The 16,485-nt window shown below is 50.4% G+C and overlaps 1 protein-coding gene across 5 annotated transcripts in view; it reads right to left on the bottom strand.

Moving 5' to 3' along the window:
* Positions 1-16,485, bottom strand: part of LOC104864848 (beta-catenin-interacting protein 1) — a 100,059-nt gene that overhangs the window by 1,352 nt on the left and 82,222 nt on the right. For 3 of the 5 annotated variants that reach the window (XM_010628066.3, XM_010628067.1, XM_010628071.1), the window contains 13 exons: positions 15,330-15,479; positions 15,036-15,221; positions 12,424-12,672; positions 11,950-12,071; positions 7,984-8,146; positions 5,432-5,488; positions 4,207-4,361; positions 3,365-3,519; positions 2,885-3,114; positions 2,241-2,411; positions 1,890-2,035; positions 602-737; positions 151-335 (listed from right to left, as the gene is read on the bottom strand). In XM_010628066.3, the coding sequence (XP_010626368.1) occupies positions 151-335; positions 602-737; positions 1,890-2,035; positions 2,241-2,411; positions 2,885-3,114; positions 3,365-3,519; positions 4,207-4,361; positions 5,432-5,488; positions 7,984-8,146; positions 11,950-12,071; positions 12,424-12,672; positions 15,036-15,221; positions 15,330-15,479 (2,105 nt within the window). The remainder of the gene's footprint in view (positions 1-150; positions 336-601; positions 738-1,889; positions 2,036-2,240; positions 2,412-2,884; positions 3,115-3,364; positions 3,520-4,206; positions 4,362-5,431; positions 5,489-7,983; positions 8,147-11,949; positions 12,072-12,423; positions 12,673-15,035; positions 15,222-15,329; positions 15,480-16,485) is intronic. The other 2 variants (XM_010628069.1, XM_010628070.1) reach the window with 1 other exon arrangement.

Below are 16,485 nucleotides of genomic sequence, written 5' to 3'. Positions count from 1 at the left end.
AGTATGCCCGAGGGGACCCTCCAGGGAACAGCCCGGTGCCCCGCACACTGCACTGGGCCCACAGCGAATGCACCCTAACTTCCTCGGACAGGGCCTCTAGCAAGGGGGTCACACTACACGGCTCTGCAGCCAGGCATCAGCCACTCCCACCTCCATGGGGTTCACGGTGATGGTCAACGCCGAGTCATCCCAGTCCATCTCGTTCTCCTTCCCCGTGTCCTGGTCTCGCATCGATCGCTGATGTGCAGCCCGGATCCGAAACACTCCCAGGATAATCATGAAAACCAGGAAGCTGACGCACACCACGATCACCACCGTGGCGGTGCTGGGCACAACTGCCGGGAGACCCAGAGGAAACAGATTTTGGGATACGCCTCCCACCCCTGACCTCCCCACTGCACTGGGTGGGGACAGGCTGGCCAGGCGCATCACCGGACCCGTGGGCAGAGGAGACCCCAGGGAGAGCTCCCGCCTGTGCGGTGGCCGTCTGAGCTTCCAGGGGTGGCCGAGTAACGGGGAGACAATGTGCCATCTGCGGGGCCACTGGACCTTCTCAGATGCCACCGCCTGAGAATGCCCCAGAGCTTCCCAGGCTGTCTACCTGCGAACGGGTGAGGACTGGCCAGGTTGTGACCTGACAGGTCCACAAAGGAGCGATGTTCAGGGTGAACAAACTGTGGCTGGGCGGCCATGTGGCTGGCATGTTCCACGGGGTTGGCCGTGTGGATCACATTCACCTGCAGCAGAGAGTGAAAGGAAGGAGGGAGGGAAAAGAGCACAATGGGTCGCAGGAGACCAGCACCCTGCCCGTGTCTTACACACACCACCCGAGTGGTCCCGGGCCAGGCCAGCACCAGAGCTACTGTCTGCAACCCGAGGAAAATCCAGAGGCCTCAGGAGCTGCTGAAACAACCTGGTGCTATCACACACCCAAGACACACGCTGCATTCCTAAGAGCCCATCTGCACGCGAACCTGTCCACTGCTGGCCTCCCCTACGCAGAACGGAGCGGTCTCCCTCTGCCCAAGCCTCCATGGAAGACAGCGCATCACCACTGCTTCCACTCCCGGCCAGTTCCTCTTCAGCTCCAATGAACTCATCCCCAGCACTGTGAGGCTGCGGCTGCAGCCCCAAGGCCACAGTGATGATGACAGAGGCCAAAAGCAACTGTGTGTCCCTTTCTCCAGACCACAGAGCCCAGGGTGTGGAGGAAGCTGCAGTGGGCACTGTGGTGCTTTCGGAGCAGGACAAGCTGCTGTTCTCAGGTGCTATGGCCTGAGAGTGACAGCCACCAGCCTGGGCAGTGTCAGCCCCCAGTCAGCCCCCGGCCCTGGCCCGAGGACTCCACTTTCTCTACCCACGGCCAGTGACCTAGCGCAGCCCGAGACCTTTGGGCCCAAGTGGTGCTCTCAGAACAGTGTCTTCACGCACCTCTCACAAGTGAAATGCCTCCCTGCACTCTGTCACCTGCTCCTCATCACCCCTTCCAAGGCTCCTGAGGCTCCTACATGGATCCGGCCTCTTCAGCCTGCACATGTCTGTCCCACAGCAGACTCCAGACTGGAAAAGGTCACCACCCCCGGGATGAGCCCGAATGGCTGCCACCATGACAGCACCTAACACCAGCCTTTGAAACTTTAGGGTTAAGAGTCAAAATCCTTAACTTCAGGCATGGAAGCACACCCCTGTGATCCCAGCACTCTGGGAAGCTGAGGCAGGAGGGTCATAAGTTCCAGCCCAGCCTGGGCAATTTAGGGAGGACCCTGTCTCGAAAAAAGGGCTAGGGATATAGCTCAGTACAAAGGCCTATGTTACATCTCCAGTATTGCAGAAATGAGTCAAGGAACCCAACTGCTGCTGGCCCATCTGGGTAGGAGCCTTGAACTCACCTCCACCTTAAACTCATTGCTCAGGTAGCGACCATTCAGCTCAGAGCAGACGAGCCTGAACTTCCGGTCAAGCAGGGACCTGGTATGCCAGTTCCGATAGCGCAGGAGGTGCAAAACCTCCTCATAGCTGGCCATGGTCTCCACACCTGCAGGGTTAAAGGAAAGAAGCGGCTAAAGTCAGGCACCAGGTGGCTGAGCCAATGGGTTCCCCACTAGGCCTTCCCAACTGGGGGATGCAGGCACAGCACATGGGGCGCTCCCTCCAGGGTGTGAGCCACCGCATGCCAGCCACACCCTATGTTAAGGCAGCACCTGCACCTCCTTCCCCAGGAACCTTGGCAGCTCCCTCACCTCTGAGGACCACGCCCAGGCCTGAGTGGCTCACTTCCAGGCCCTTCTGCTGCAGCCGGGCCTCGTCCACCTCCAGGCTCTCCTGCTCCGGGTTCAGCTCCTCTCCCTCCACTGTGACCTCGCAGGTATCCAGGTCATGCACCACCTCCTCGGACACCAGGGACTCTTGGACTGCAGAAGCCACAGAGGCTGTGAGGCTGGGGGTCAGCGAGGCTTCACCCTGAGTAGCCTGAGTGGTGTTGTTTGAACAGCACCCTTGAGTGCCTCTCATGCACTGGCCGCCATGTGCACCAGCTTGCATGGCCCTTGCCGAACCATGGTAAGGAAGTGCTGGCTTCAAGAATTGGGGTTTGCAGATCGTGGCCCTGGACTAAATAATCAGTTGGTGAACAATCAGGAGGACTTACTGAGTCCCAGTGAGGAGGGTGGGGACCCTGTCCTCTTGTGGGCTGACCCACAAAACCTGAAGTCAGCCAGAGAAAGGTGATAGGACCCAGAGCCCATGGTGATGCCAGCCCAACGGGACAGGCTCTGGAAGCAGCCCCACCATGCACACAACGCCATACTCGGCTCCCAAACCCCACAGGGAAAGAGGCTGGGGTTTCCAGTGGAGCTGAGGGGAGAGCTCTGCTAGTGGCTGTTACCTGTGGGGTCCTCGGCCCCGTCCCCCTCGGGCTCCACCTCCCTCGTGATGGTGCTGATGATCCGCAGCTCAGGGAAGAGGAAGACCCCTTCAGAGCTCTCGAATTCAGAAGCCGCACGGGCGAAATGGTGGACACCGCTGAGGCTGATCTTGGGCTCTTCGGGCTGTAAAACCATCACATAGCCCTCGACTGGGGGGACCTCCATGCAGGTGGCGGCCTCATTAAAGCACCTGCCAGCAAGGAAGGGGGGCATCTGTGAGAGCCACATCAGCTCACGGTAAAGGGTTCCACACACCTGGAGGGGACAGATGGCAGAGGCCCTGCAGAGGCGCACGTCCCCAGACTCAGGCAACGCCAGAGCCCAAGCTCCCCTCCACCCTTCCTTACCGAGGGAGGCGAGCTTTTAAAAACCCAAACGCACACAGTTCTCCTCCAGCGTCCCTGGGTGGACAGAAGCCAACTGTAGTGCTCAGGACTTACCTGACCATGCTGGTGATTCTGAGTCTCCGGATGCCCGGTGTGGGGAACTGCCGTGAGTTCAGGTAGGACAGGTGTTGCATGGCCTTGTCTAGCTCCCCAATGTCATCCCCCTCCAGGGTCAACACTGACTGGCTGGGACTGGGACGGACCTGCAGCTACACAGACATGAGGGGAAGGGACAAGGCTCTTGCTGTGAGGTGCTGAAGCTGCTGAGGCTTTGACACAGAAGGATCTGGATGGACTTTTGTTTTGTTTTGTTTTTTGAGGTTCTTTTGTTGGTGTTTTTTTGAGACAGGGTCTTACCATGTAGTCCAGGCTGGCCTTGAACTCATGGCAATCCTGCCTCAGCTTCCCAAGTGCTAAGATTATAGGCGTGTATGTGCCACCACACTTGCCAAGAGTCTGGATTTGATCTGAATTGGTGAACTGAAAAAAGTTTTCTTCTTCTGGAATACTGGAGATCAAACCCATGGCCTTTGCAACAATTTTTTTTGGCCTATGTTATTTATTTATTTATTTTGGTACCAGGGAATCAAACTCGGGCCCTTGTGCTTACAAGGCACGTGCCAGGACCACTGAGCTAAAATCCCCAGCCCCAATTTTTAAATTTTGAGACAGGATCTCACTAAGTCATTAAGTTGCCCAGGCTGGGCTTGAACTTGTGATCCTCCTGCCTCAGCCTTCCACCATGACTAGCTAAGAAAAGCTACTGCAACTGCAGTGAATGAGACCCTCTCTTACATGACAATGACATCTCAGGTGTGAATGTCACGCATCCCCATTCAGCCTCCCCATCTGCGGTCCAGGTGCCCAAGCCCAGGGCAGGTGGACAGTGAAGTTACCTGCACGCCTCTGCTGTCCTTGGGGATCTGAAGGTCCAGCCCCTCTTTGCAGGTGTACAGACAGTCGATCACCTTCTTGTCTGCCAGTTTCCCGGTGCGGACGGTTAGGCCGGCCAGGTTCCCTCGGAAAAACTGGGTCATGTGCAGGTCACCACCTTTGGGACAGGGGAGAAAGGAGAAGTGAGGGGTGCAGCCCAGTGCTCCCGGCTCGTTTTCAATGCAGTGTTACCGGAGGTGCAGCTCGATGGATGGGCATGCGGGTTAGTTCAGACCACATCCTGTTAGCCTTGCAATCTACATGGAAGCGCAATGAAGACATTAAATCGCTGATGATCATGCACATGGCCTGGACAAGGGAGGGGCTGGGGTCCCTCACACAGCCAGGAGGTCCCGTGAGAGTCCCTGCACATCCAGCCACGCCCTGGAGCCAGTGGCCGACAACAGTGGTCACCACAGTACACAGTCGCGCTGCCTTCGAACACCAGCTCTCCACTGCCTTGCAGGCGGCTGGGCACACTGCGGCCGCACTAACCCTGGGAACACACGCTTGGGGACGCAGCCACACAAGCACGGCAGAGGGGACAGAGATGCTGTAAATTCTTCTAGGGGGAGCTGTCTGGTCATGACCCAGCGTTCGTGTCTCCTACCTCCAAGGATAACCAGGAAGAGAAGATTTGCTGAAGGAAACTAAAACCCAGAACATGATGGCCCTTGAGACTACGCGGAGGAGTATCAAATGAAAGCCTGCGCTGCTGAGGGAGGAGGACACAGCTTCTGCCATGTGTTCTATTCTGTCAGAGCACCAGCCATGGCAAGCCATCACCAAGGGTCAAGACTGCTGAGAAACGTCTGTTTAGAATTCAGTATGACAAAGTACAGGAAACGGGTCATTTCCTGTCCCTTGGTGCAGCCCAGGAGCACCATGATGGCTCTCAAGCTGGCCTGAGAGACATCAGCAGAGAGCCAGTGCAGTAGACAGGCGGGCTTGGTGAGGAACGGAAAGCCCACGCGAGTACCGCGTGGATGAGTCTCCCGCCCTCACTGCAGTGAGGCAGCACGGGCAGGAAGGGAACCCCGTGAGGCAGTGGAGGAGTGATGCAGGGAAGCAGCTGGAAGGGTGTGGGGCCCAGGTGCAGCTCAGCGCGTCATGCGACATATGGAATGAATCAATGTCTCATCATTAAATGAAACACAATAGTCAACTACAGGGGGAAAATCCAGCAACCTGCGGAGGCCACAGTCACAGGTTCAGTGTCATTGTCATTTTCAACTCCTGAATACTCTGTGGAAAAGCAAGACAAAGACAACAGAAAAGGACCAACAGGTTAGGGGCTTCAAATTGGACTGTGAAAATCACTTGTGAACCAACCGAATATAAAACCCACAGAGAAAATTCCCTTCTTGTCCCTCTCAGGGACATGTTCCATGCCAGGCAAGATGGATCACCTTTTCCCAGAAGTGAGAATCCCACTCTCATGCTTTTGTATTTTTCTTTTATTTCATCTCCCCATACTCTCACTGCTGAATGCAAATTAGACTCAAACAGATGAGTAAGAGCAGCAATACCGTGTACCGACACCTCAGCCAGGCAGGAGCAGACACCCCAGCAGCTCAGCGCTGACTGTGGTGAGTCCTGGACAGAAAGACACCCACCCTGCGTCCACACCGCCTGACTTCCAGGTAGGAAGACACTGCCTAGGCAAAATGGGACAGAGCGCACACAGGGTCCCAGCCCACTCTACGGCCACACGTCAGTCTGTATTTTTACGACGCTAAAAACAGATTTGCATCTGGGCTTCAAGTGACAGAGACAAGAAGCCATCTGAAGGCACTTTCACCAGCACAGGCTAAGCTCACAGACCACCACAGCTGCTAGCGCTGCAAGCAGTCAGGCTCGGAGCAGTGCAGTGGCAGCACCAGGGGATGTTGTCCCCAGACGACATGGCCTGCATGTGGCTCCTCCTCCTCCTCTCCCTCCCCCCTCCCCTCCCCCTCCTCCTCCTCCATGGGGAACCAGCATGGGCAGTGGTTTTACATCCACTGAAAGGAAAAGGGAGCTCCTCCTCGCAAACCAAATGTTAAAAGAATCTGTGCTACATATGGAAATACTGAATTGTTTCTCTGGTATGGAAAGCTAAAAGTGCAAATAAGGATCAAAATGTATAACTGATGATGTGAATTAGAAAAGGGCTAAAGGAACAGGGGAAGGGGGAGGGAAGGGAAAAGAAAAAAATATGAAAAAAGGAAAAAATAGAAACAAAGTCTTTGTAAATAGGGAAGGGTGGGAAGTGAAGGAAGGGGAGGGGAATGGGGAAAAACCAAGATGCATCACGTAAAGGTACAAGATTCCAATGATGAATATAACTGTACTGTATACCTAAAATGTACCGATAAACTCAATGGAAAATAAAAAAAGAATCTGTGCTATTTGGTTTGGGAAATTCAGGCAAACTTTTTTTGGCTGAAGACGCTGAGGCAGCTGAGGCAAAAAGTAATGAGAGAAAGCCGGCATGATGGTGCTCGCCTGAAATCCTAGCACTCGGGAAGCTGAGGCAGGAGGATTGCTGTGATTTCAAGGCCTGACTGAACCACACAGCGATACCCTGTCTCAAAAAAAAAAAAAAGGCCTGGCATGGTGGCGCATGCCTGTAATCCCAGAACTTGGGAGGCTGAGGCAGGAGGATCACTGTGAGTTCGAGACCAGCCTGAGCTACATAGTGAGTTCCAGGTCAGTCTCAACTACACAGTGAGACCCTGTCTCAAAAAACCAAAACACCAAAAAAAAAAAAAAAAAAAAAAGGGCGAAAGTGAGAACTAATGGGTATTTGGCACAGTGTTAGCCTTTCCTTTGGATATAAACATAGGCTACAAACCACAGCAGTGATAGGGTAAACTGCAACTCTTGTCACCAAAGAACTCGCTGGCACTTTCCTACCTCCCCACACACTGTCTTGAAGCCCTCGAATCTCTGGCATTATGGCCATTACTGGCCCATCCAGTAAAGCCTGTGCGTGAGCAGAACACTGCAGGCACCACTGGTTCTCAGTGCTGCGAGTGTGGGACCATTTCCAGGTCTCACTGGCACCCACGTCCCATGTGTCACACTTGAGGTGGAACACAGGCTGCCCACACAGGAAACGTCTACACTCCTGGTCTGGGGTGGAGAGCTCAGCCAAGCACACAGCTTTCCCCGGCAAATCCCAGCTTGTCACCTGGCTCATGGGGCTCACTCCTTCTCTGGGCTGGCACCTGAAGCGTGGGCACATGGCCTGCCACTCGGTGTGCATGAGCAACTGGTACTGTAGCGCAGGTGTGCTGACCACACCACAGCCTCAAGTCTTTCAGTGGAGATTCCCCGCGTCCTCTCCTGGTGCAGCACACGCTGATGGCTCTTACTGGCTTCCTACCAGCTTGCCAGACACTGCACCAGGGAGAGCCCTGCAGGCCCACACATACTTTTAAGTGCTTTCTATCTTTGTGCCTCACTGGTCACTGCTGCCTCTCTGTCCTCACAAGGTCCAATAAATGACTCATTTCTAAACCAGATCCCCAGGTGCACCCTCCTCATTTCGCTGCTCCCGGGTTCACAGGAAGGGTGACGGTGTCCTGGGTTGTGCTACGGTACGGCATTAGCAGTGTCCCCGAAAGGGAAGCACAGGCAAAGGATGAAAAGGTAACAGACGGTAAAGGATGTAGACACTGCGAAGGGCCTGTCCCCACCAATACAGGAGCGAGGCATCAGTTCCCGCCACCTGGGAGCTGGGGACAGAGTGTTACCTTGCCAGCAAGCCCCAACCACGAGCTGGGTGTCTATCCTGGATGGATGGAGTGGGTAATCCTCGGTCACAGAGAAGGGCTCATGGGAAATGCCGTCCACGTACAGAGTCACACTCGGGAGCTCCACATTGAGGACAAAGTGGTGCCATTCCTCGTCACAGACCTGCAAAGGAAGCATCAAACATCAGCCTGCCCCCGCCACCTGAAGATGTGATGACAAGGAGAGCAAGACAACAGGACACAGGAAACGAGTCACCCACATAATTATGTCTTCTCAGGAAGAAGAGGATCTGCTTAAAATCTTACAACAAAGTGTTCTGCAAACACACCTCACCAAAAAGGGACAAAACCAGACTATCACAGCCAGGGGCACTTCGACCCGAGGGCCCTCATCAGGGCTGAGGCCGCACACGGAGCCACACGATTGCCAGTAGCACCACTCCCCCTACAGGCAATGCTGGGTTGGGCTGCCGGGGGCCGTTCCTCTTCCACATCAGGGCTCAAAGCACCCTCAATCTCAGAATACGGAATATGACAGAACACAAATGTTCTTTCTCCCCAAGATCCTTGAGCCAGAGGGTGGGGTTCAGCAGCAGAGTATATGCTTGGCATGCACAAAGCCCTCAGTTCAATCCCCAGCACCAAGAAATAAACTAGCCACAGATATAAAAATAAACAAGAACATACAGCTTAAGCGGCACAGCAAATTTAACTTTCCCACTGCCAACAGGCATCATGGACGTGTATCGGCCCACTGCAATGTATTTGCTTCCTAAACAAACTGTAGAAACAAAATCATTTATGATGCAATTCGAAATCTGAACATTTATTGGATATCTCATAATATGAAGATTTCTTTTTTATTTTGTTGAAGACTGAACCCAGGGCCTCATGCATGCCAAGCACACACTTTACCACTGACAAATTACCCTGGTTCCTGCAAATTTTTTAAGATGTGCAAAAAGTATTGTGATCATGCTCTCGAGCTTCACAATGAAAGATGCGTGTCTACAGAGAACAAAATGCTCTACCCAGGATTTCTTGAAAACTGAGTCAGTTTTGGGGACATGGCAACAGAAAATACTAATAAAGAGTGGGAATAAGACAAAGGACTCTTATCTAGAATACATAAAGAAGTCAAAACAATCAGCCCACCCAAATATAAAGACCTGATTCAAAAATGGGCATCTGAAATGAACAGACATTTCTCAAAGAAGTAAAAAAAAAAGCAAGTAAATATATGAAAAAATGTTCCACATCACTGGTCATTAGAGAGATGCAGATGAAAACAACACTGAGATTCCACCTCACCCCACAAAGAATGGCTGCCATCAAGAAATCAAGCAATAACAAATGTTGGTGGGGTTGTGGGGAGAAAGGAATCCTTCTCCATTGTTGGTGGGAGTGCAGACTGGTGCAACCACTATAGAAATCAATATGGAGATACCTCAAAGAGCTGGGACTAGAGGTTTCATTTGACCCAGCCATCCCTCTGCTGGGTATTTTTCCAAAAGAATTAAAAGAATCATGTCACAGTGATATATGTGCACCTATGTTTATAGCGGCACAGTTTGTAATAGCTAAAACTTGGAAACAGCCCATTTGCCCATCAGGTGGAGACTGGATAAAGATGTGGTTTTTCTATAAAATGGAATATTATTCAGCCATAAAGAATGAGAAATTAGATTCATTCATAGGAAAATGGATACATATTGAGGATATACTCCTAAGTGAAATAAATAAATCACACATGTGTAAATACCGAATAGTTTCTCTGGTGTGAAAAACGCTAATAGTACATAAGATCCTAATGAGATAACTGACAATGTGAAATAGGAAGAAAAGGGCTAAAGGTGTAGGGAAAGTGGGAAGGGTAGGGGAAAGGTAATAAGGGAAAAGAAAAAAATATGAGAAAATGAAAAAGTGGAAATAAAGTGTTTGTAAATGAGGAGGGTAGGAAGGGGTGAAGGGAGGGCAAGGACAAAGGCAAAAAATGAGAACCAAGACCTGTCATCTAAAGGTACAAGATCCCAATGGTGACTGTAACTGTACCATATACCTAAAATGTACCAATAAACTCAATGAGAGAGGAAAAAAAAAAAAAAGTGGAAATAATACCAGGTGTGGTGGCGCACACCTATAATCCCAGCAATTGGGAGGCTGAGGCAGGGGAGGTGCCACCAATTTGAGACCAGCCTGGCTACATAGTGAGTTCAAAGCCAGACTGAACTACACCACAAGACCCTGTCTCAAAAACTCAAAACACAACAAGCAAAGAAAAATGAATGGGAATAATGATGAAATAAATTGTTCAAGACTAAAGCTGGACAAAAGATGTACAAGGTTCTTCTTTACACCAATCTGTCAACCTGTATATATGTGAAAAAACTTCCATCCTAAAGTTTTGAAAAATATGCAATCATCAGGAACTATTTAACAGACTATGGTCACTATAACAGAAGTTTATCTACAGTGTCTGCGCTGTACACAGTTTTTCCAGACTTATCTTTCTTTTGTTTGTTTTTGAGACAGGGTGATGACACATAGTGCAAGGCTGGTCTTAAAATCACCACATAACCTCGGCTGGACTCAAATTTACTTTTCCCCTCCATACTGGGGATCAAACTCAGGACCTTGCACTTGCAAGGCAGGTGAGGTGCCCCTGAGCTACATCTCCAGCCACTTAGTCTCAAACTTTTGATCCCCACCCCTGCCTTAGGCTCCAGAGTGCTGGGATTACAGGTGTGTGACACCATGCCCCAGTTAAAACTATAAATCTCTATAGTTTCTCATGAAAAATTATGTTAAGAGTCTCTGAAAAATAAATATTTACATAAAAATCACCAGTAAGAGATGAAAAAACCAACCGGACACTCATCTTTCCAACCTCACATACTCTTCCTTTCTCCTTTGTGCTCTTAGTTTTTTATCCACCTTGTAACTACTTTAGATAATGTTATGTTTTAGCAAACACAGATACATATAACAATGCTAACTCTTGCTCTTTAACTCCAAAAGCCAAATAAAGCCAAGCTAAGGCCACGATATGCCTTATTACCTCAAATTCTAAATCAAGAGAAGAAATGAAGCCAAGCATGATAGTACAGGCCTGTGATCCCAGCACTCAGGAAGTGAGGCAGGAGGATCATGAGTTCAAGCTCAGCCTGGGTGAATAACTGAGACCCTGTCTTAAAAGAAGAAAAAAGAGAGAAGAAATGATTTGTTCTGAGTCTAATCAGTAGCCTTTCTCAATTTACAGCACCCTTCATTTCCTATGACACATTTTTTTTGGTACAGGGATCGACCTCGGGTCCTTTTGCTTGTGAGGCAGTCAGCAGAACCACTGAGCTAAATCCCCGGCCCTACGACATATTTTTTAAAAGGAGATAATACATTTTTTATGTGATATTTGCTTTTTATCATAGCAAGTGCTGGAGATTTAGCATTGCAAAGACATGACATCATCGAAAGGAATGTTATGCAATCAGTGTCAACTGCAACTCCCTCAAGCTAGTGGTTTGTGAGGCATCTGAAAGATGCCAAGACTACTGGTCCCTTGAAAATGCAGAACACCCTGTGGTGCCCATGCACTGCTGAGTCACCCAGGGCTCCTTGGCACCATCCATAGACACAGCCTTAAATAATGAATGAATAAATAAACAAACACAAAGATCTCAATTCCAACTTTTAGGCAAATGCTCCTTATTTCAGTTGCAACAGTTTATAATTTAAAATACATAACTTCTGTATCAATATTTTATATATAAAATAACATACATAAGAAACCCTCAGGCTTTTAGAGGAAAGCAGATGGATGGATTTAATCTGCTATCCTGTTACCCAGACACAGAAGCCACAAATTGTAAACATACATGGAGCGTACAGCTGGCCAGCTGTGGGCAAGGCTGGAGTAACCAGCTCATCTCCCTCATATGATCACAGCTGGTGAGCTCTGCATCTGCTCACCTGACTCAGCTTCCAGTGGAATTCTGCAGGTTTGTATTTCTTCTCCTCGGAAGGGTCCTGACGGAGGAGGAAAATCAGCTTGCACCCATGGAGGTAGAGTGAGTAGTGATGCCGGTTCATATCTGCAAAGAGAGGTCCTGCCAATGAGCAGCCAACTTGGAGCCAAGGGAGAGAAGCCGAGCTCTTTCCTTCATGGATCTCGAAGATACAATTTCACCTGCTAAAGTGAACCCTCCAGTTGGGCCGTGCAGCATCTAAGAACAAATACGCTTGGGTTCTACTGAGTGCCAGGCCCCTGACAGCTGTTGGTCAATCCCGGACACCATCTGTCTCCAGAGCAAAGCAAGTCCAGCCCAATCTGGACAACATCTGGACTAAGCAGCTTCTTGAGGCCCTGTGGGTAGGTGAAGTCACCTGCCTCTCCTGCATACCCTCTGGGTCCTGAAGACCCTTGTCTGCAGAAGCACAACCTACCTGTCTTGTCCGAACTGCAAAGAATCGTCTCCTTCCTCCTGCCGAAAGACCCGTGCCTCATCCACAGGGAAATCGTAAAGGGCTCCTTAGGGCTGACGGAAACAACACCATCAGGGATCCTCACTGCCTGAGTGCCATTGAACTCAAACACCTGGTCGCTGTCGTGGCCATTGTCGGTGGGGAGGCCGATGGTCCAGTTCAAGGAGCTGCTGGGGGAGGGAAGCAGCTCGGCAGTGCCTGCCGCAGCCCCTGAAACCACAGCGACAGTGCTGAAGGTCAATTCCGCAGAGAATGCAGAGCTCAGGAGTGGCTCAGAGCCATGTGCCTATCTTATGGTTAGACAATGTGCTAATTTGAGCTTATTTTTCCTTAAAAATAAGAAGTTTTAAAGATTAAAAATATGATACATAATAAGCACACTTGGTTTTTTACAGGAAGAAGAATGAGGGCCGGGGATTTAGCTCAGTGGTTCTGCCGCATGCCTCTCAAGCACAAGGTCCGAAGTTCGAGCCCCAGTAAACCCCCCACCAAAAAAACCCAAGTATTTCTTGAAATCCCACCCAAATATCCACCATGTGGGGGTCAACCCTTCTGCTCTCTGACTATGTAGTCATGCAAGGTATTTGTATCTACACAGCATTCTGCTGTTGCACAGCAGGACTGCTAGGCCCGCCTCACCCCTCAGGGCACAGCTATGCTGTGATGCACCACACTGGTCTCTCTGGGGGACCCTGGGGCTGTTCTTCCTCTCTCCACTTATCAACCTCTCGTCAATGGGCTTTGTCCCCATGCTTATGCTTCTAGCAAACATTCCCGAGAAATGGATTTACTAAGTCAAAGAGTAGGAAAAAAATTTTGACAAGTGTCATTATATATTGTCAAGATCAAATTTTCTTTTTGCTGCTCGGATCAATCCAGGGCCTCAGGCATGCTAAGCAGAAATGCTACCACTGAGCTAGCCCCCAAATTTTCTTTTGAATTTGTCCCCTAAAAAGAGACTCTGCAAGCTCTCTCAGTTAGTTTCAGGGTCCTTGGCTTCTGTGCCCTGGGAGCAGTGCCATCTGGCTGCACCAGCCTGGTCTTTTGAGAGACATGAGACCTTGGCCCAAATCCCAGCCCCGCTACTTCTCTGACTGCGGCCTGGGTACTTCACCTCCCTGGCATCAGAGCCTCTGTGCGAACAAGGTCAGCACCACCTACTCCGGAGGCCTGCTGGAAGATTACCACTCAGAAGCCCCTGGCATATAGCACATGTCAGAGCTCAAAGACTGAATGCTCCATTCTTCCCATCAGCTGTTCTGAGAAAATCTTCATTTACTATTCAAAGAAATAGTGGCCTTATGAAGAAGTCAGTTTTCTACATTATACTTACATGCACACTTCAAAACAAGAAGCATCCTTACCCATAAACTCACATTATGTGAGTGCGGTCTTGCAGCATAACACACCTGAGGTCCTCAGTACTGGGTGACCATCACAGCAGAGAGGGTCCTCCTCCTCTCAGTTGCCCACCAGCCAGTTTTAATTATTAAGAAAGCCAAGTGTCAGCCAGGTATGGTGGCACACACCAGTAAACCAACACTGAGAAGGCTGAGGCAGGAGGACCACCTGGAGTTAAAGATTCAAGGCCAGAGGCCAGTCTGGGCTCCATAATGATTTCAAGGCTAGCCTGACCTACGTAGTGAGACAAGGGGAGGTCGGGGGGAGAGAAAGAGAAAGAGAAAGGGAGAGAGAGGAGGAGAAGAAGAGAAGAAGAGAAGGAGGAGGAGGAGGAGGACGGAAAGAAGGGCAAGGAAGGAAGAAAATAAAGCATGTGCCTAACCCTACAGGCTTTATTTGGCTGGTGAACAGTGGGTCAGTTTAGGAGCGGGCTCCCTGCAGAGCCGCTGCCCAGTGCCCCTGAAACACAAAGGCCCCTGCCCATCACAAGGGGTCATTGAGGGTCTTCGTGTCTTACGGCTGACCTCATTCCACTTTACATTCTGCCCCTAGCACCTCCCACTAGAGGCATCTGGACCTCATTTCTCTTCATCTAGACAGACCTGAAAGATGCACAGTGGATAGGAAAGAGCAAAGCTCACCCTCCGGTCAGTCTCCCAGGCCTTGTCTCAGCTTCTCCGCAGAGTGTAGTCTGTGATGTGAAAGTCAGCGGAGCCTCCAGGTAGATGTGGGTACCCTAGGCTGATTCTCTGATTGGTGTTTACCAAAAGCTACTGCACTGCCTGTATTTTTTTCTTTAGTCTTCAAATGAACATTCATATAAAACTCACTCAACTTTCTCCCTCTTCTGAGATGCACTCTCACCATTTGCTCAGGCTGGTCTCAAACCCCAGGCCCACGCAGTCCTCCTGCCTCCATCTCCCAGGCAGCCACAGCTGGGGCGGCTTATTCTTAAATCCTCCCCATTTGGATTACTCGCAACGTATGCTGCTTTCTCCCAAATCAGTGGTTCTGAAGGTACACACACTTGTAACATTCCGTATAGACTTTTAGTGGGTGATGTGCTCCCCAAGCCCCGTCCGGGTCAAAATCAGCCAGGGTCAGTGCCTGTCGGGGTCCATGGCGCAGCCCCTGCCCCAAAGACCGAGAGCTCAGGACGCCCGGCCTCTTACCGCAGAGCCTGTGCAGGGACTTCTCAGAGTAGGTGTCCCGATCGCAGCCCTTCCCGATGTGGCTGGTCTCCAGCTCCACTGTGGCCTGCACCGAGGCCACTGGCTCATCACACGTCTCCAGGTGGATGTTCGGGAAGACAGCCAGAGCGCCGGTGCCGGGCTCGTACTCAACCCTGTTGCTCCAGCCTGTGTCATCCACAGGGCAGCATGGGAGGAGAGGAGGAAAACTTACTGTCAGGTTCCTGTGGCTCTAAATTGTCAGAAGAGGTGTGAGAGCAGGAGAGGGCAGCTCACCTTGCCACCCAGGCGTGCAGGTAGGCTTGATGCTGATCTTCACCAGAACGTCTTCTGTAGCCCTCTTCTTCCCACAGTCGTAGGCCGTGACGGTCAGCTTATACTGATGCTCTTTGCCATAGTGCAGCTTCTCGGTGTTCTTTATATAACCTGGCAGGAGAAGGCGAGGGACAGTCATCTTTGCCTTTGCTGTCTGGTGGAAACAGACTGTGTGCATCACGCCCTGTGAAGGCCCCCAGAAACACACTCAGGCCTGGAGCACGCCTACCCGTCTGGCTTGCCGGGGGCCACACACAGGGTGCCCTTCCAGAAGTGCTCACTGCAGGGCCTAGGTCCCTTAACTCAGCCTCCAAGGCAAACTCCAGGCAGTTTACACTCTCTTTTACATTAACTGTAGTAGTTTATATACAAAAGAATAAAAAGAGACAACTCAGATCTCAAATTATTTCAATTTATTTATTTATTTATTTAGTGCCACAATCGAACTCAGGACCTTGCACCTGCAAGGCAGGCATGGTGCAGTTACTGAGCTAAATCCCCAGCCTTAGATTTCAATTATTAAATATAAGATCAAGGGCTGGGGATTTAGCTCTGGTGCCACCTTCTGCCTTGCAAGTGCAGGTCTTGAGTTCAATTCCTGGTACCAAAAAAAAAAAAAAGATCAAGTTGCACTAAATACTTCTTACTAAAAACATTTACTCTGTTTTCAGTTGGGCTGGGGGTGTAACTCTGGTGGGGTATGTGCTTAGTACTGGGTTCAATCCCAAAGTGGGGAGGGACACAGACTGGTCTTACTTCTCCTCCCCTAGAAGAGAAGTCTGCTTTTTTTTTTTTGAGACAGGGTGTCACTAGGTAACTTTGCACTCACAGAGATCCTCCTGCCTCAGCCTTCCAAGTGCTGGGATCACAGGAGTGCGCCACCACACCCAGCAGAACTCTGCTTTTTGACTATGAGCGCAAATGTCTGCCTTATTCATAATTCCATCACAGATTATGTACTGTGCCTTAGTCAGCAATGGAGACACATACTATCATTAAGAAACTCGGGCCAGGGATTTAGCTCAGTGGTTCTGCCACCTGCCTCGCAAGTATGAGGACCCGAGTTCAATCCCTGGTACCAAAAAAAAAAAAAAAAAAAAAAAAAAAAAAAAAAACA

The sequence above is a fragment of the Fukomys damarensis genome, unplaced genomic scaffold (assembly GCF_012274545.1).
Source record: "Fukomys damarensis isolate Sample0158 unplaced genomic scaffold, DMR_v1.0_HiC HiC_scaffold_23, whole genome shotgun sequence".
In the NCBI taxonomy this organism is placed as follows: Eukaryota; Metazoa; Chordata; class Mammalia; order Rodentia; family Bathyergidae; genus Fukomys; species Fukomys damarensis.
Note: the sequence above shows the minus strand (reverse complement) of the source record. Positions and strands in the feature narration are given on the sequence as shown.